Source organism: Mercenaria mercenaria, chromosome 6, assembly GCF_021730395.1.
Source record: "Mercenaria mercenaria strain notata chromosome 6, MADL_Memer_1, whole genome shotgun sequence".
Lineage (NCBI taxonomy): Eukaryota > Metazoa > Mollusca > Bivalvia > Venerida > Veneridae > Mercenaria > Mercenaria mercenaria.
In genome coordinates this window covers 11,518,051-11,531,905 of record NC_069366.1, presented here as the reverse complement: position 1 = coordinate 11,531,905, position 13,855 = coordinate 11,518,051, and the positions used below count along the sequence as shown (strand labels likewise).

Below are 13,855 nucleotides of genomic sequence, written 5' to 3'. Positions count from 1 at the left end.
CACTCTAGAGGCCACATTTATAAATATATCTTAATGAATCTTGGTCAGAATGTAAATCTTGATGATCTTTAGGTCAAATTTAAATCTGGGTCATGTGGGATCAAAAACTATGTCACCAGGTCAAATCAAAGGAAAAGCTAGTTAACACTCTAGAGGCCACATTCATGACCATATCTTAATGAAACTTGATCAGATTGTTAATCTTGATGGTTTTTAGGTCCAGTTTAAATCTGAGTTAGGTGGATTCAAAAACTAGGTCACCAGGTCAAATCAAATGTAAAGCTTGTTAACACTGTAGATGCCACATTTATGACTGTATCTTCATGAAACTTAGTCAAAATATTAATCTTGATGATCTTTAGGTCAAGTTCAAATCTTGGTCAAGTGGGATCAAAAACAAGGTCACCAGGTCAAATCAATTGTAAAGCTTGTTAACACTCTACAGGCCACATTTATGATAATATATCTATAAAACTTGGTCAGAATGTTAATCTTGATGATCTTTAGGTCAAGTTAAAATCTTGGTCAGATGGAATCAGAAACTAGGTCACCAGATTAAGTCAAAGGAAAAGCTAGTTAACACTCTGGAGGCCACATATATGATCATATCATAATGAAACTTGGTCAGAATGTTAATCTTGATGATCTTTAGGTCAAGTTTAAATCTGCGTCAGGTGGGTAAAAAACTAGGTCACCAAGTCAAATCAAAGGAAAAGCTAGTTAACACTCTGGAGGCCACATTTATGACCAAATAATACACAAAATTTAAAAAAAAAAGATAACATGAGAGTAAATTTATGTTATGAGGCAGCTGGATCGCAGTTTCTTGGCCTTCTTGAATAATGTAAGGTATTTTCATGAATGTTGGCGTTTTGGTTCAAGGTGCTACCTTTTTTAGCTCACCTGAGCACGAAGTGACGAAATGCTCAAGGTGAGCTATTATGACCGGTCATTTATCCGGCGTCATGCTTCGTCCGTCAACAATTGCCTTGTATACACTCTAAAGGCCATAGTTTTGACCCAATATTTATGAAACTTGGTCAGATTTTTTTCTTGATGATCTTTAGGTCAGTATTTGAAACTTGGTCAGGTGAGGTCAAAAACTAGGTCAGTAGGCCAGATCAAAGGAAAAACTTGTTAACACTTTAGAGTCCACAGTTTAAGTTTGAAACTCTTGAGAATTGGTCAGAATATTTGTCTTGATGACCTCTAGGTTAAGTTCGAAATTGGGCCATGTGGGGTCAAAACTAGGTCACACAAATCAAAGGAAAAGCTTGTTAACACTCTACAGGCCAGAATTATGACCCTGTCTTCATGAATCTTGGTCAGAATGTTTATCTTGATGATTTTTAGGACAAGTTTGAAACTGGGTCATTTTCGGGTCAAAAACTAGGTCACTAGGCTAGATCAAAGGAAAATCTTGTTAACACTGAAACGCATGAGTATTGGTCAGAATATTTGTCTTGATGACCTCTAGGTTAAGTTCGAATTTGGGTCATGTGGGGTCATAAACTAGGTCACCCAAATCAAATAAAAAAGGTTGTTAACATTCTACAGGCCACATTTATAACCCTATCTTCATGAAACTTTACCAGAATGTTTGACTAGATGACTTCTAGATCAAGTTTGAATCTGGGTCATGAGGGGTCAAAAACTAGGTAATCCGATCAAAAATCAAAGAAAAACCTTGTGTTTGCAATAGGGGCCGCACATTTAGTAATAAACAGTTTTATTGTCCAGTCCGCTTGCGGAAGCAAAGACATAGTTGTCCAAATGGCTGTTCGGTGTATGTGCGTGCGTGCGTCCGTGCGTGTGTGTGTGTGTGCGTTTGTCCGGAACATAACTTAGGTTCGTATCTGAAAGGTTAAGGTCCCGGTTGGAGGTCAAAGGTCTTACCAGATTTTGTCCGGCCCATAATTTTGACATGCATTGAGCAATGTTGTTTATATCTGGCATGAATGTTAACCTTAGTAAGGCGGAGTGTCATGCGCAAACCCCAGGTTCCTATCTCAAAGGTCAAGGTCACTCTTGGAGGTCAAAAGTCATATCAGATCTTGTCTGGCCCATAACTTGGACATGCATTGAGCAATCGTATTCATATTTGGCATGAATGTTAACCTCAGTGAGACTGAGTGTCATGCACAAACCCCAGGTTCCTGTCTCAAAGGTCAAGGTCACACTTGGAGGGCAAAAGTCATATCAGACCTTGGCCGGTCCATAATTTTGACAAGCATTGAGGAATCTTGTTTATATTTGGCATGAATGTTTAACTCTACGAGAGTGTTATGTGCAAATCAAAGGTTCTTATCTCAAAGGTCAAGGTCACAGTTAGGGGTCAAAGGGCGGGATCGACATGTTGCCCGTGGGCATCTTGTATTGAAATTAATATTCATAATTGTAAATCAATTTTTAAAAAACATTGTTTGTTCGTTTTTTATATCTACTCTGCGACTTCAGTTTTATTAACTTCATTGACATGCTCACTATATATGTTGAAAGCCTACGGGTGCGCTGTCTCGACTACGTTTATTGACTTTGTGATTAAAATTATACCTCGTTTAGGTGTTTAAACAGGTTTACCTACTTGAACCAAGCTTTACTACTGATACAGTTGTGAGAGGTTGTTGACCTTCATCGTTTACTAAATTCTTTCCCATTGTCAGCAAGACTTTAATCTTTTCCTATTGTGCTATAATTAAAAACATGTTTAATTATAGTGTTTTTTTTTTAATTTACCTTAGAATTGTGTATATTGGCATATGTTATTTGATCAATACTGTCTCCCGCTTGAAACATAATATAGTCTTTTTATTATTACTAGTGACCTTAAACAACATATTTAAATGACACGCTTGGTGTTCTTATACTACTATAATGCGTTTCATTACAAAAATAATTTTGATATTTTGATACATGCACTTTAATGATAATTAGGAAAATACCTAGCTCTTTGTGTCGCACTTATCTCAAAAAGTATACTGAATTTGGGGTAATGAATCATTGTAGAATTATTACTTATAATGTGAAGTTATGCACATTGGGTTTTTTAGCAGACCTTTTGGACATTGATTTAGTCAAAAGAGTGTTTTAAAGGTTAGAGGTTTGTGTCGCAGGTATCGAAAGAAGTATTTCAACATAAAATTCACAGGAATGTTATTAAGCATGTATATCTTCTTAACTATAGCCACCTTCACATAAGAATTGTATTGGTAAGGGGCAGACATCCGATAGTTAAATGTCAGTTTCTTTTAGGTCAAAGTCACCTGGTTTAAATGTTGTAATAGTGTTGATAAGCTTCTTAATTTCACTATAATTATATTCTTAACTTCTGCCCTCTTAATCGACAAACTCTATATAAGAATTTATCTTAGTAAGTGGCAGAAATCTTTCTGTTTAAAACCAGGTATCTCAAAGGGCAATGTCACTGAAGTCAGATGTTTTAAATGTGTTAGTTAAAGATTTATGACATGATCCTCACTTCCAACCCCTTCCAACACTTCTATCCCCGCCCTTCTCGTCCATTAAACCTTGTTAACACCGCCCCTCTCCCCAGTTTTGTATTAACTTTTGTCTTAAATTACCTCATACACCAATGGCCTCCGACCTCAACCCACCCCCACCCCGCCAAAACAATTTATCCTCCTTCCGAACCCCTAAACATATATTTTTAACATTTCTAATAATAATTACTACAGTAAGGATTGATATACTGTCAAAAAACTTAGTGTTTAGCATGTTTATGTGAAGAACTAACTTTGTATTTTATTTGGAACCACAGTTAATGAAACAGAAAAAAAACATCCGTTTGATTAATTAGGAATGAGATATTATGATGAAACTTGTAGGTAACTTGATAGAACAGATTGAGGGATTGTTTATATGGCTAGGGTCAACGTCACGGTTTGCTTAAGGTAACCTTCAAGGTTACCGTTACATAAAATATAAACTGTTTGAAAGACCACACCTGATTTTCGTGGAATTTTTATGTTTCTTGTTTTCTCTGTATTGCTATAAGAAAAAATGTAAAAATATTCTATTCTGAAACCAGATCTTAAAATGAATTCAAATATATTTTCCTTGCATGACCCGTCGCTAAAGTTGTGTAACACAGCGATACATTTAAGCACATCATGATCTTTCTTACTTTTAGGTGTTAATTTGCCTTTGTCTATGCACATAGATAATGGGCAAATTACAGAGACAGGATTTAAAGATGTTGCGAAAGACTTGAAAGACAATTTACAACTTCTGCAACAGAGCATTCAACAAAGGAAGGACCTGTCTTTCGTATCCATTGTTGATGTCTCCTACCAGAACGGTCTCGTTTATTTAACATTTGATGTTAAAGATGAGGCTCAGTTGAGTAGCTTGTATAATTGTCTGAAGAGCAGGAACAATGAACTTTCAAAATGGATAACAACATACTTCATGGAAAGGTCTTTGGAGGTGATAGCTGGGTTAATTTTGTTCACAGACATCACTTGCGACATCTGGATGATGAAGAGTGTTTACCATAAAAGTAATCTGGAGCTTTGTGAATTAGAAGAAGAGTTAAGGTAATTGCTTTATATTATGAAATCAATTTGTATTTATGAGATGAGGAGAGAACGACATGCTCATGGTGAGCTTTAAGGATCGTTGGATGTCCGTGGTCCACTTTTAGTTGTTATTTTTCCAGAACATTAGTGATTACCGTGAATTGTTACCATTCAAATAATTACAGTATATTATAACATTATAACATAATTTATAATATAATAGCTCAAGAATAAATATTTGACTTAAGAGTCATAAAACATTAGGGGATTGTTATATGACATGTGAAACTGCGCACCTGATGTTCTGTTTAGGTTACCACTCAGCCAGACTGGAGATATGGTCCTTGACTTAGCGAAAAATACACATTAAGTGCTTGTATTGAATATATCTTAAAACATATTTCACTAAGAGTCATGAAACCAGGTAGGAATGATATCCAGCATGTGAATTTAATTTGTGCACCTGAGTGGTTTTTTCACTTTGCAGAACCAGATTTACGGCCCTTGACTTTTTAAAAAATAAAAGTTTGTGCCCATGCATGTCAAAATGTACTTGACCGAGAGTCATAAAACATTGTTTGAGGATTGTTTTATAGCCTATGAAGTTTTGCAACGACTGTTCTCTTTGGGATTTTACTCATCTAGGCCAGAGTTATGTTCATTCACTATCTGAAAAATACAAATAAAGTTCTTAAAAGTTTGTGTTGCAAACATCTTTAAAAATGTTTCACCTAGATGTAGAAAGATGCACGTTCTAAAAGGAAGTTGGTTTCATCTTCTATGTAGGTCCAATCACAAAATGTAGTAAGTCTTTCCTCTTGTGTATCACTGACATATCTGCCAGTTTCTTTCCCAAGTGGTAAAATCCCGACATAGAATTGGCACAACAAGAGACCTCTCGCGATGTTTTGTAGGTTGAAAAGTACGTAGTTCTTACATTGGAATTCTTGTTTAATCATTATTTATGTCCTTTGTACAGTGATACGAGTTATATGACCTCGCCTTTAGTATTTTGAGCAATGAAATGGGTCCAATCGGTAAGGTGACTATATCTGAGACAGCTGACAAACTATGTGGAATGTCCTTAGTTAAAACGTAGAGCTGGTGAGACCATATATCTCCTGTATAAAATATTTCTTTGGCTACCTTCCCAAAATGATTCGTGTATCTGGTCCTTTTCTTGAAGTTTCCGTCAGACGATGTCTTTGAATCAACAACATATGAGTCCTATCGCATACTATTAGATGTTCAGCCTATGTCCTCATAATTGAAGCTGCAACTGCCCCGACTCCAGCGCCTATATGCTAAAACATATAGTATTAAACTACCATATAGGTAAGATCCCAATGCCTTGGCTCTACTTCACCAATAACGTTGTTGAACCTCGTCTGTAAGCTGGAACTCTCCTACTATCTCAGTAGTTTACCAAACCATATGTGTCTGTCTCAGCTTTCCATTGCTCAGTTCAATACTGCAATCTTCTTTAGTCCATGAACGTCAAACTTCTTCTTTTTAATAATTTATCCGCAGGATAACTGCAATAGCTTTCTCTTCAGTGTCATTGGTCTACCTATCTAGATCCTAGCAATACCAAAGTTTCAAAGTTTATTTGAAGTCAAGGTCCTTATGGGCATCTGACATAAACGTATCATATCATACAACAACATGAAATATTAAACAAGATGTCATTATTGTGAACAATGTACGAGGAGGATGAGAAATGTTATTAAGGTAGTGGACCCGCAACTACAATTGGTAAACTATAAACTCACTAAATAATCTACACCCAAATAATGCCAAGCCGCCCAAGAAGAACAAGCAAACATTCGGTATTACCAAGTTTGATTGCACGTCCATCACCCCAAAAATAACAAATTATCTAAAACTAGACATTATGTTTTTACAAAAGACTTGCCAATTTAGGTAAAGTCGTTATATTTTCAATTTTTCGCAATTCATAAGTTTGGAGAATTTAAAAGCATTGGGATGTTTAAAGTAATAGTCATCAATATACATTTTTCTAACCTTATTAAAGAAGGTGCAATTGAAGAGATAATCAAATTCATCGCCTTACAAATTATTATTACATAGACAGATTATTTCTTCTCTAGCAATATTATAAAATATTCCTTTTTCTAGGTAGTCTATGATTCATGCACCTGAATTTACCTAGTGTGACAGCAAGATCGATTGGCAGAAGTTTGAAATATTTTTTCAAATACAAATTCGTGTTTATACATTCTGTAATTCAAACATTTAGAATTATTAACAATTCTTTTCCAGTTTTGTATAAACTGATCGTTAGACATACCCAGATTATTCAAATTATCTCGAATAAAGGAGATCCAACTAAATTTAATATTCAATCTTTCATGCAGAAATAGAGATTTTCTATAATATAATAATATTATATATTATTGCAAAATTTATCTTCATTGGAATTCATAAGCTTACACCAATAATTTAAAACTCTACTTTTGATACGATTTGAAAGTGATATGATACCAAGTTTGTCATATAACATACAGTTAGGTGTGCCGTGCATCAGACTCAGAGTATATTTAAAATATTTTAATTGAATCTTGTCACTAATGTCAACGTTTTCAATTCCCCATGCTTCCGAACTATATATAAAAGATAGGCGCGACCATAGTGTCAAATAGGTGCAGTTGCATATCATTAGGTAACCGTAATTTTCTAGACCTTTTAATAACAGAAAGCATGGCTTTGCAGGCTTGATCAGTAAAATAGGTTTTACTTTAACTAATTTTCCCATTAAAAGAAAAAATAACACACAAATATGAAAAATGATCGGCAATATCTAAAACGTTTTCTTCAAACCAAAAGGCAGGAAGATTACGGATACCCCCTTTTTTCCAAAACATTACTACTTTAGTTTTCGAAGCATTTTAGGCCCAATAAATTATAATATTCTGACATAGCATTCAAAGCTGTCTGGAGATCAAGTGAACTTTCTGCTAGAATAACTTATCGTCAGCATACAATAATAAAAATAGTCTGAGAAAGACCTCCACACCATTATCACTTACATTTGGTTAACATTTTCAGACAAAAGTTGCAGGCCTGCGTATTCATTGGACATAAAGTCATTCAAATTATTTTTAAAAAAGTGAAAACAGTACAGGTGATAATTTTTCACTTTGTTTAACACCAAACTGACTAGCAACAGATCCTTATTACTAGCAAGATACATATCAATTAAAGATTTCAAGGAAAATATATGATCAACAGTAATGTTTTCTGATACCTGCCTGCTCTTCACATAATAAGTTATTAGTCTCTAAAAAAAGAATTTAATCTAATGTTAAATAGAACAGAACAGAACAGAACATTTTATTTATTAGTCTTAAGCATATAACAGCTTATCGACATATACGTAAACAATTATATACTGCATGGCATACGTAATACATAGACAAATCGTACATTTTCATGGAATTTAAAACAAAACATAATACATACACAAATAAACAAAAAGCAAAAGCACAAAAGCGAGAATCCACATAATAATACAGATAAAAGTGAGAATTACTGTACATTCACTCGAAACTGAAACTGTCTCAATTTAAATGCTTTAATGATAAACACAGCTAACTTAATATGGACACTTTTATTACTTTTATTTTTTGAGTTTAGTAATTCAATGAATTTCATAACACTCGGATGTCTATAGTAGTAAGTATTAATATAAATCCTCCTTAGATCACTGTATAATTTGCATTTTATGATAAAATGAAATTCGTCCTCAATGTCATTGAGGTCACAGAGGACACATTTCCTTTCATCCTTGGCACTGCTTCGTTACCATATCTGGATTTCTCAATCAGTAAATCGTGTGATCCTAAGCGAATTTTTGCTATTGCCCGTCTGTAAATTAAATTATTACATACTCGTTTCTACTCCCCGTTAAGTTACACTGGTACCGGAAACGTCAATATTTTTCCATACACTGACGCCTGAATTTCATATCGGGTGCGTGACGTAATTCAATGTGTGTTGCTGCACTATTCTCTTTTTTTCTGTTTAGTTCAGTATTGTCAGTCCTATTCAGGATATTGAACAAATTCATGATATTTACATTATTTTTGTACGTGTTGATGCGGATGTAATAAAAAGGTTATTATCTTTGTATCGGGAAATATGCACTTGTTCTTCCACTGAAGAATTCGTGCATATTTCCCGATACAAAGCTAATAACCTATAATTATTTAATACAAGTAAATATCCAGGGATTTCAAATGCCTGTTTGATTTCTTTGTACAAATAAAGAGATGGATATACATTCAACTATCTCGCCATTCCGATATATACACAATGTACATGTCTTTTAGCCTCTGTTTAAGAATAGGTATAAACAATTCAACCTTTACAGATGTTGGGAAGTACCAAACTTCACCAAAACCTGTTGAGTTTAGTAGATTTCTCACTTGCAATGTCCAGTTATCGATTTCGTGTTCTGTTAATAATAACATGCTACCCAGCAAACTATTCAGGATACAATTGTCTCTTCTGTTATGGAGTTTAAGAAAATATTTATTTATTCTAATTTTCGGTCTATAATTAACGGGTACCGACCCGATTCTCCATATACTCGTATATTACTCGTGCTCATTTTGGCATTTAGTGTCCATTTTATAAATTTCTGATGAACCCGTTCAATACACTCAGCACTTGTCAAACCCAAAATTTCGCTTGAGTATGATAATACTGAAGTCAGAAATGAGTCAAAATGATTAAACATAATATTTGTTGGGACTGTAATTTTACTGATTACTGCTTTAAGCCCTTTGCCCGCCAGTGTCATTGTCGCTGTTCTAAACGATAGAGATGTAAATATTTTACCAAACAACTTAGTGTTATAATTCCTGTATAATTATCTGGGTCATTAACAACACATTTATTTTTATACAACAGAAAAATAATACACTTACTCCAAACGTCTGGGAAAATGTCTGAATCTAAAATAATATTAAAAAAGTTCACAAAGCACCGATAACATGTGTGGATGGAAATGTTTAAGGTATTCATTCAAAATATTATCAAAAATAGGAAATGACTTGTTATGTTTTAACAAATTGATTGCCTTTTTAACTTTAGTTTCAGAAAAATATATTATATTCAGAAATATTATCCAAATCCACATTCTCAAAAGTATCTGCATTAGCAAAATCTGTATTCGAGTTACTGAAATGTTCGTAAAGTACACCATTAGCTAGAACTTTTATGTACAATGGATTTTTTCTCACCCGAATATCTTTTTAACATACTCCAATAACATTAAGGATCGGAATTCTTAAGACCTCTGAGTTGTTTTTTTTTAACTATTTGGTCATTAAACATTTCTACTATTATAATAATCACGTCTCATTGGAGACTTATTCTTCTGATAAACCTTTTTTGCTGAATAAAATTACAATTTTTAGCAGCATTAACAATATAACTTTGAACCGATTCTGTTATATCATTTATAACAATGCTACTGTAATTTCTATCATCTATATTATCATCCATGTCTAAGATCACATTATTGATGTCATTTACGTCAAAGTGACCAATGAAATTTTCTTTTAAGGTTTTATCCCAAACAGGTCTTGTGAACACTAAGTTCTAAAGGGCGATAAACCTTCTATTTATTGAAAGTAAACGAAATGGTAACACACGATTCACTATAGAGTCAAATACTTTAATAGACTGAACTGTTAAGCATAGCTCAAGTGCACAGTGCACATCAGATAACAATGTGTCAAAGTCTAAAATATCGGAATGTATAACTTTTTGGAAATTATCTCAGACAATAAAACATATTTAATAACACTACCACTGATACAAGAACATTTTCCTACAAAAGTATCTGAACCACAACGACCGTTGGCAATACATAAATTCGTAAATTTACTCATTTCTATAAGTCTACGACCAAAATTATTACAGCGATGAAGATCACTAGAAATGTGCTCGATTGGTATCCCTAAATCAACAAGATTGTTAAATCCAATACTCTGCTTGGTATTAACATAAAAAATATTGTCTATGACATATCAAAATAACAAAAATCAGACAATTGACAACTTTTGGCATTAAAATCTCCAAAAAGTCAAAAGTTACAGATCTCATACACTGAAGTCTAAAATATTATTTTCCAAATCGTCGACAGATTTAAAGAACTGTATGGAGTTTTCAGGAGGTATGTAAACAACCCCGTAAATACATGTACACAAATCATCTTTCAACTTAAACCACAAACAATTTTCAGTAGAAAGTTCCATGCAGAAAAACGTTGTTAAATAAGGAATTTCTAATAAAAACCCCTATCCCACTAGATTTACATTAATAATATTAAATAATTTTACACATGTCCCTGTTGATATGTTTGAAAGTGTAACCGTTTACAATTATGCTGTCAATATTATCTAATTTAGTTTCTGCAACGCAACAAATATCGTCATTATTTACGAAGCCGTGAAAATCTGAAATAATCAATTTGGAAGATAAACTAAATACGTTTATAAATGAGAATTTAATCGTGTCGGAATGACAGGGTAAACAATAAGCATGATCATGGTTAGTGTTTATAGTAGGATTGTTTATAAGCCTGTTATCATAAAATAACGAATTGTTAAGTGAAACATTAGAACACTGTGAGTCTGTAACAGAGTCAACATGACTGGAACACTGTGAAACTGTAACTGGGTCAACATGACTGTAGTTTAAACACTGCGAAACTGTAACTGAGTCAACATGATTGGAACACTGTGAAACTTTAACTGAGTCAACACGTGACTAGAGATTTAATGACTGGAACACTTTGGGGCTTTAGATGAATCATTATGACTTCTAATTACACGACCTGAACACTGTAAAACTGGTTTAATCGAAATAGAGACAATATGATTTGTGTTGATGTGATCCAAGTCATTTATGGAGGTAACCCCATCCTCCCCAGTATCCTAGATAAGATTTTTAGCCCTAAGGCTTCTAGGTCAGCTGCGACGTCAATCTTGAACAGATCATCTGGCGAAGTTAATGCAACATGTTTCTTTTTAAAGGTGCAGTGGACGTTACCATTAATTGTATACTCTTAGAAGTTCTGTCACTATTCTTAACAATCTCCCTCATCCTCATTCGTTGGTTTGTTAAGTCTTCTGTAATATAAATACCCTTGTAAGTGTACGAGATTTTTTAAATGTTTATTCATGGTAAAAACTTCAGAAACCTTGGTTCTGGAAACGAAACGAACGATCACTGGCTTTGTCTTTGTAGCCTTTTCATTAGCTTTCACCGGGTGACAGACACTAATTTCACTAATAGAGAAAAGATGAATATGATCTAACTCTCCAAAGGTGGTCTTCAGCTTTTAACGAATCCATTGAAGAATGACTTTTCATCACTTTCAATCGTGCTATATGGGTTGAAAAGACAAACTTCTTGCAGTGGATATAACTGAAAAATTGTTGAAAAAGACGTTAAACCCGAAGACACACACACACACACACACACACACACACGCAGTGGGAGAGGGGCATATTAGTCGTATGCCATGTAATGGATTCTGATATTCTCACAACTAGTGCATTGCTCTAGCTTATCAATTTCATAACGGTTTATGCGAATGTTTTTTTTGTTGTTGTTGTTTTTTTAAAAACTTTTTCAATGTTTGCTTTGGTGGCACATACCTGCTTTTTTGATCGCCCTTCGTCCATCGTTCGTCCGTCCGTCCACAATTTCCTTGTGAACACGATAGAGACCACATTTTGTATTTGATTTTAATCAAACACACAACTTGTATGGGCATAATATCTCGGTTCCTCTCGAAAACTAGCCAGAACCCATCATGGGTTGCAGAGTTATGGCCCCTTAAAGGGCCAAAAAAATTGCTATTTTGGCTTTTGCACCCATCTCATTTATGGTTTGATTTGATACGAATTTGCAAAGTATCTTCAACAACAATAAATTTTGGATTCCATGATGAATCTGTTAGATCCAATCAAAGGTTCCAGAGTTACTGCCCCTGATTGACCCCTAGAAGTGCCAAAATTTGGTAATTTTTACCTTGTGAACACGATAGAAGTGACCTTTTATATTTGATTTTAACCACACTTACACACAACTTTAGTCAAAGTAAGATCTCGGTTCCTTTCGAAAAATGGCTAGATTCCATCATGGGTTCTAGAGGTACTGCCACTGAAAGGGGCAAAATTTTCTATTTTGGCCCTATCAGCCATGTAGAGGTTTCAGTTATGCTTTGATTTGATACAAACTTGCAAAGAATGATTATCTTGATGATCTTTAGGCCTGGATCGAAACAGGGTCATGTTGGGTCAAAAACTAGGTCATCGGGTCAAATCTAAAGAAAAGCTTGTTAACAACCTATCTTCATGAAACTTGGATCAGAATGTTTATCTTGATGATTTCTAGGCCAAGTTTGAAAGTGGGTCATATGGGGTCAGAAACTAGGTCATCAGGTCAAATCAAAGGAAGAGCTTTTTAACACTCTTCAGGCCACATTTATGACCCTGTCTTCATGAAACTTGGTCAGAATGTTTATCTTGATGATTCCTAAGCCAAGTTTGAAACTGGGTCATATGGGGTCAAAAACTAGGTCACCCAGTCAAATCAAAGGAAAAGCTTGTTAACACACTTGTTCATCTGATGTGCATGAAACTTGATCAGAATGTTTGTGTGCATGAAATATCGTGTGAATTTTTTTCTTGGTCATGTGGGTTCAAAAACTAGGTCACTAGGTCAAATCAAAGAACAAGCTTAGGTGGCACATTTTTGATTATATCTTCATACATTTTGGTCAGAATGTTTGTTATCATTAAGTCTTGGATGATTTCAAACTTGGGTCACGTGAGTTCAAAAACTAAGTCACTTGGTCAAATCATAGGAAAAGATTGTATAAACTCTAGAGGCTCTACTGTTTTGCTCCAATCTTCCCCAAACTATGTCAGAATGTTTTTTCATGACATTTTGGACAAGTTCGAATCTGGGTTATGTGGGGTAAAAAACTAGGTCACTAGGTCAAATCAAATAAAATGCTTGTTTACACTCATAAAATTGGTTCAGTCTTAATGAAAACTGGTCAGAATATTTGTCTCCTAGGTAAACTAGGTAAAACATGTTTACACTTTTATGGTGTGTTACACAGGTGAGGGACCTAGGGCAAGGACATCGGACATTATGCTAGGGATTTTGCCTAAATTTCAATGCCATTTCTTGACTTTAGTAGCTTATTAGCTCACCTGTCACGAAGTGACAAGGTGAGCTATTGTGACCGCTTGATGTCCGTCGTCCGT

The 13,855-nt window shown here is 34.4% G+C and overlaps 1 protein-coding gene across 1 annotated transcript in view; it reads left to right on the top strand.

Moving 5' to 3' along the window:
* The first annotated feature begins 4,153 nt into the window (after positions 1-4,153).
* The window catches only part of LOC123550673 (uncharacterized), a 49,376-nt gene continuing 39,674 nt past the window's right edge, over positions 4,154-13,855 (top strand). The window contains exon 1 of the mRNA XM_053545099.1: positions 4,154-4,556. Within this exon, the coding sequence (XP_053401074.1) occupies positions 4,171-4,556 (386 nt within the window). The 5' untranslated portion in view covers positions 4,154-4,170. The remainder of the gene's footprint in view (positions 4,557-13,855) is intronic.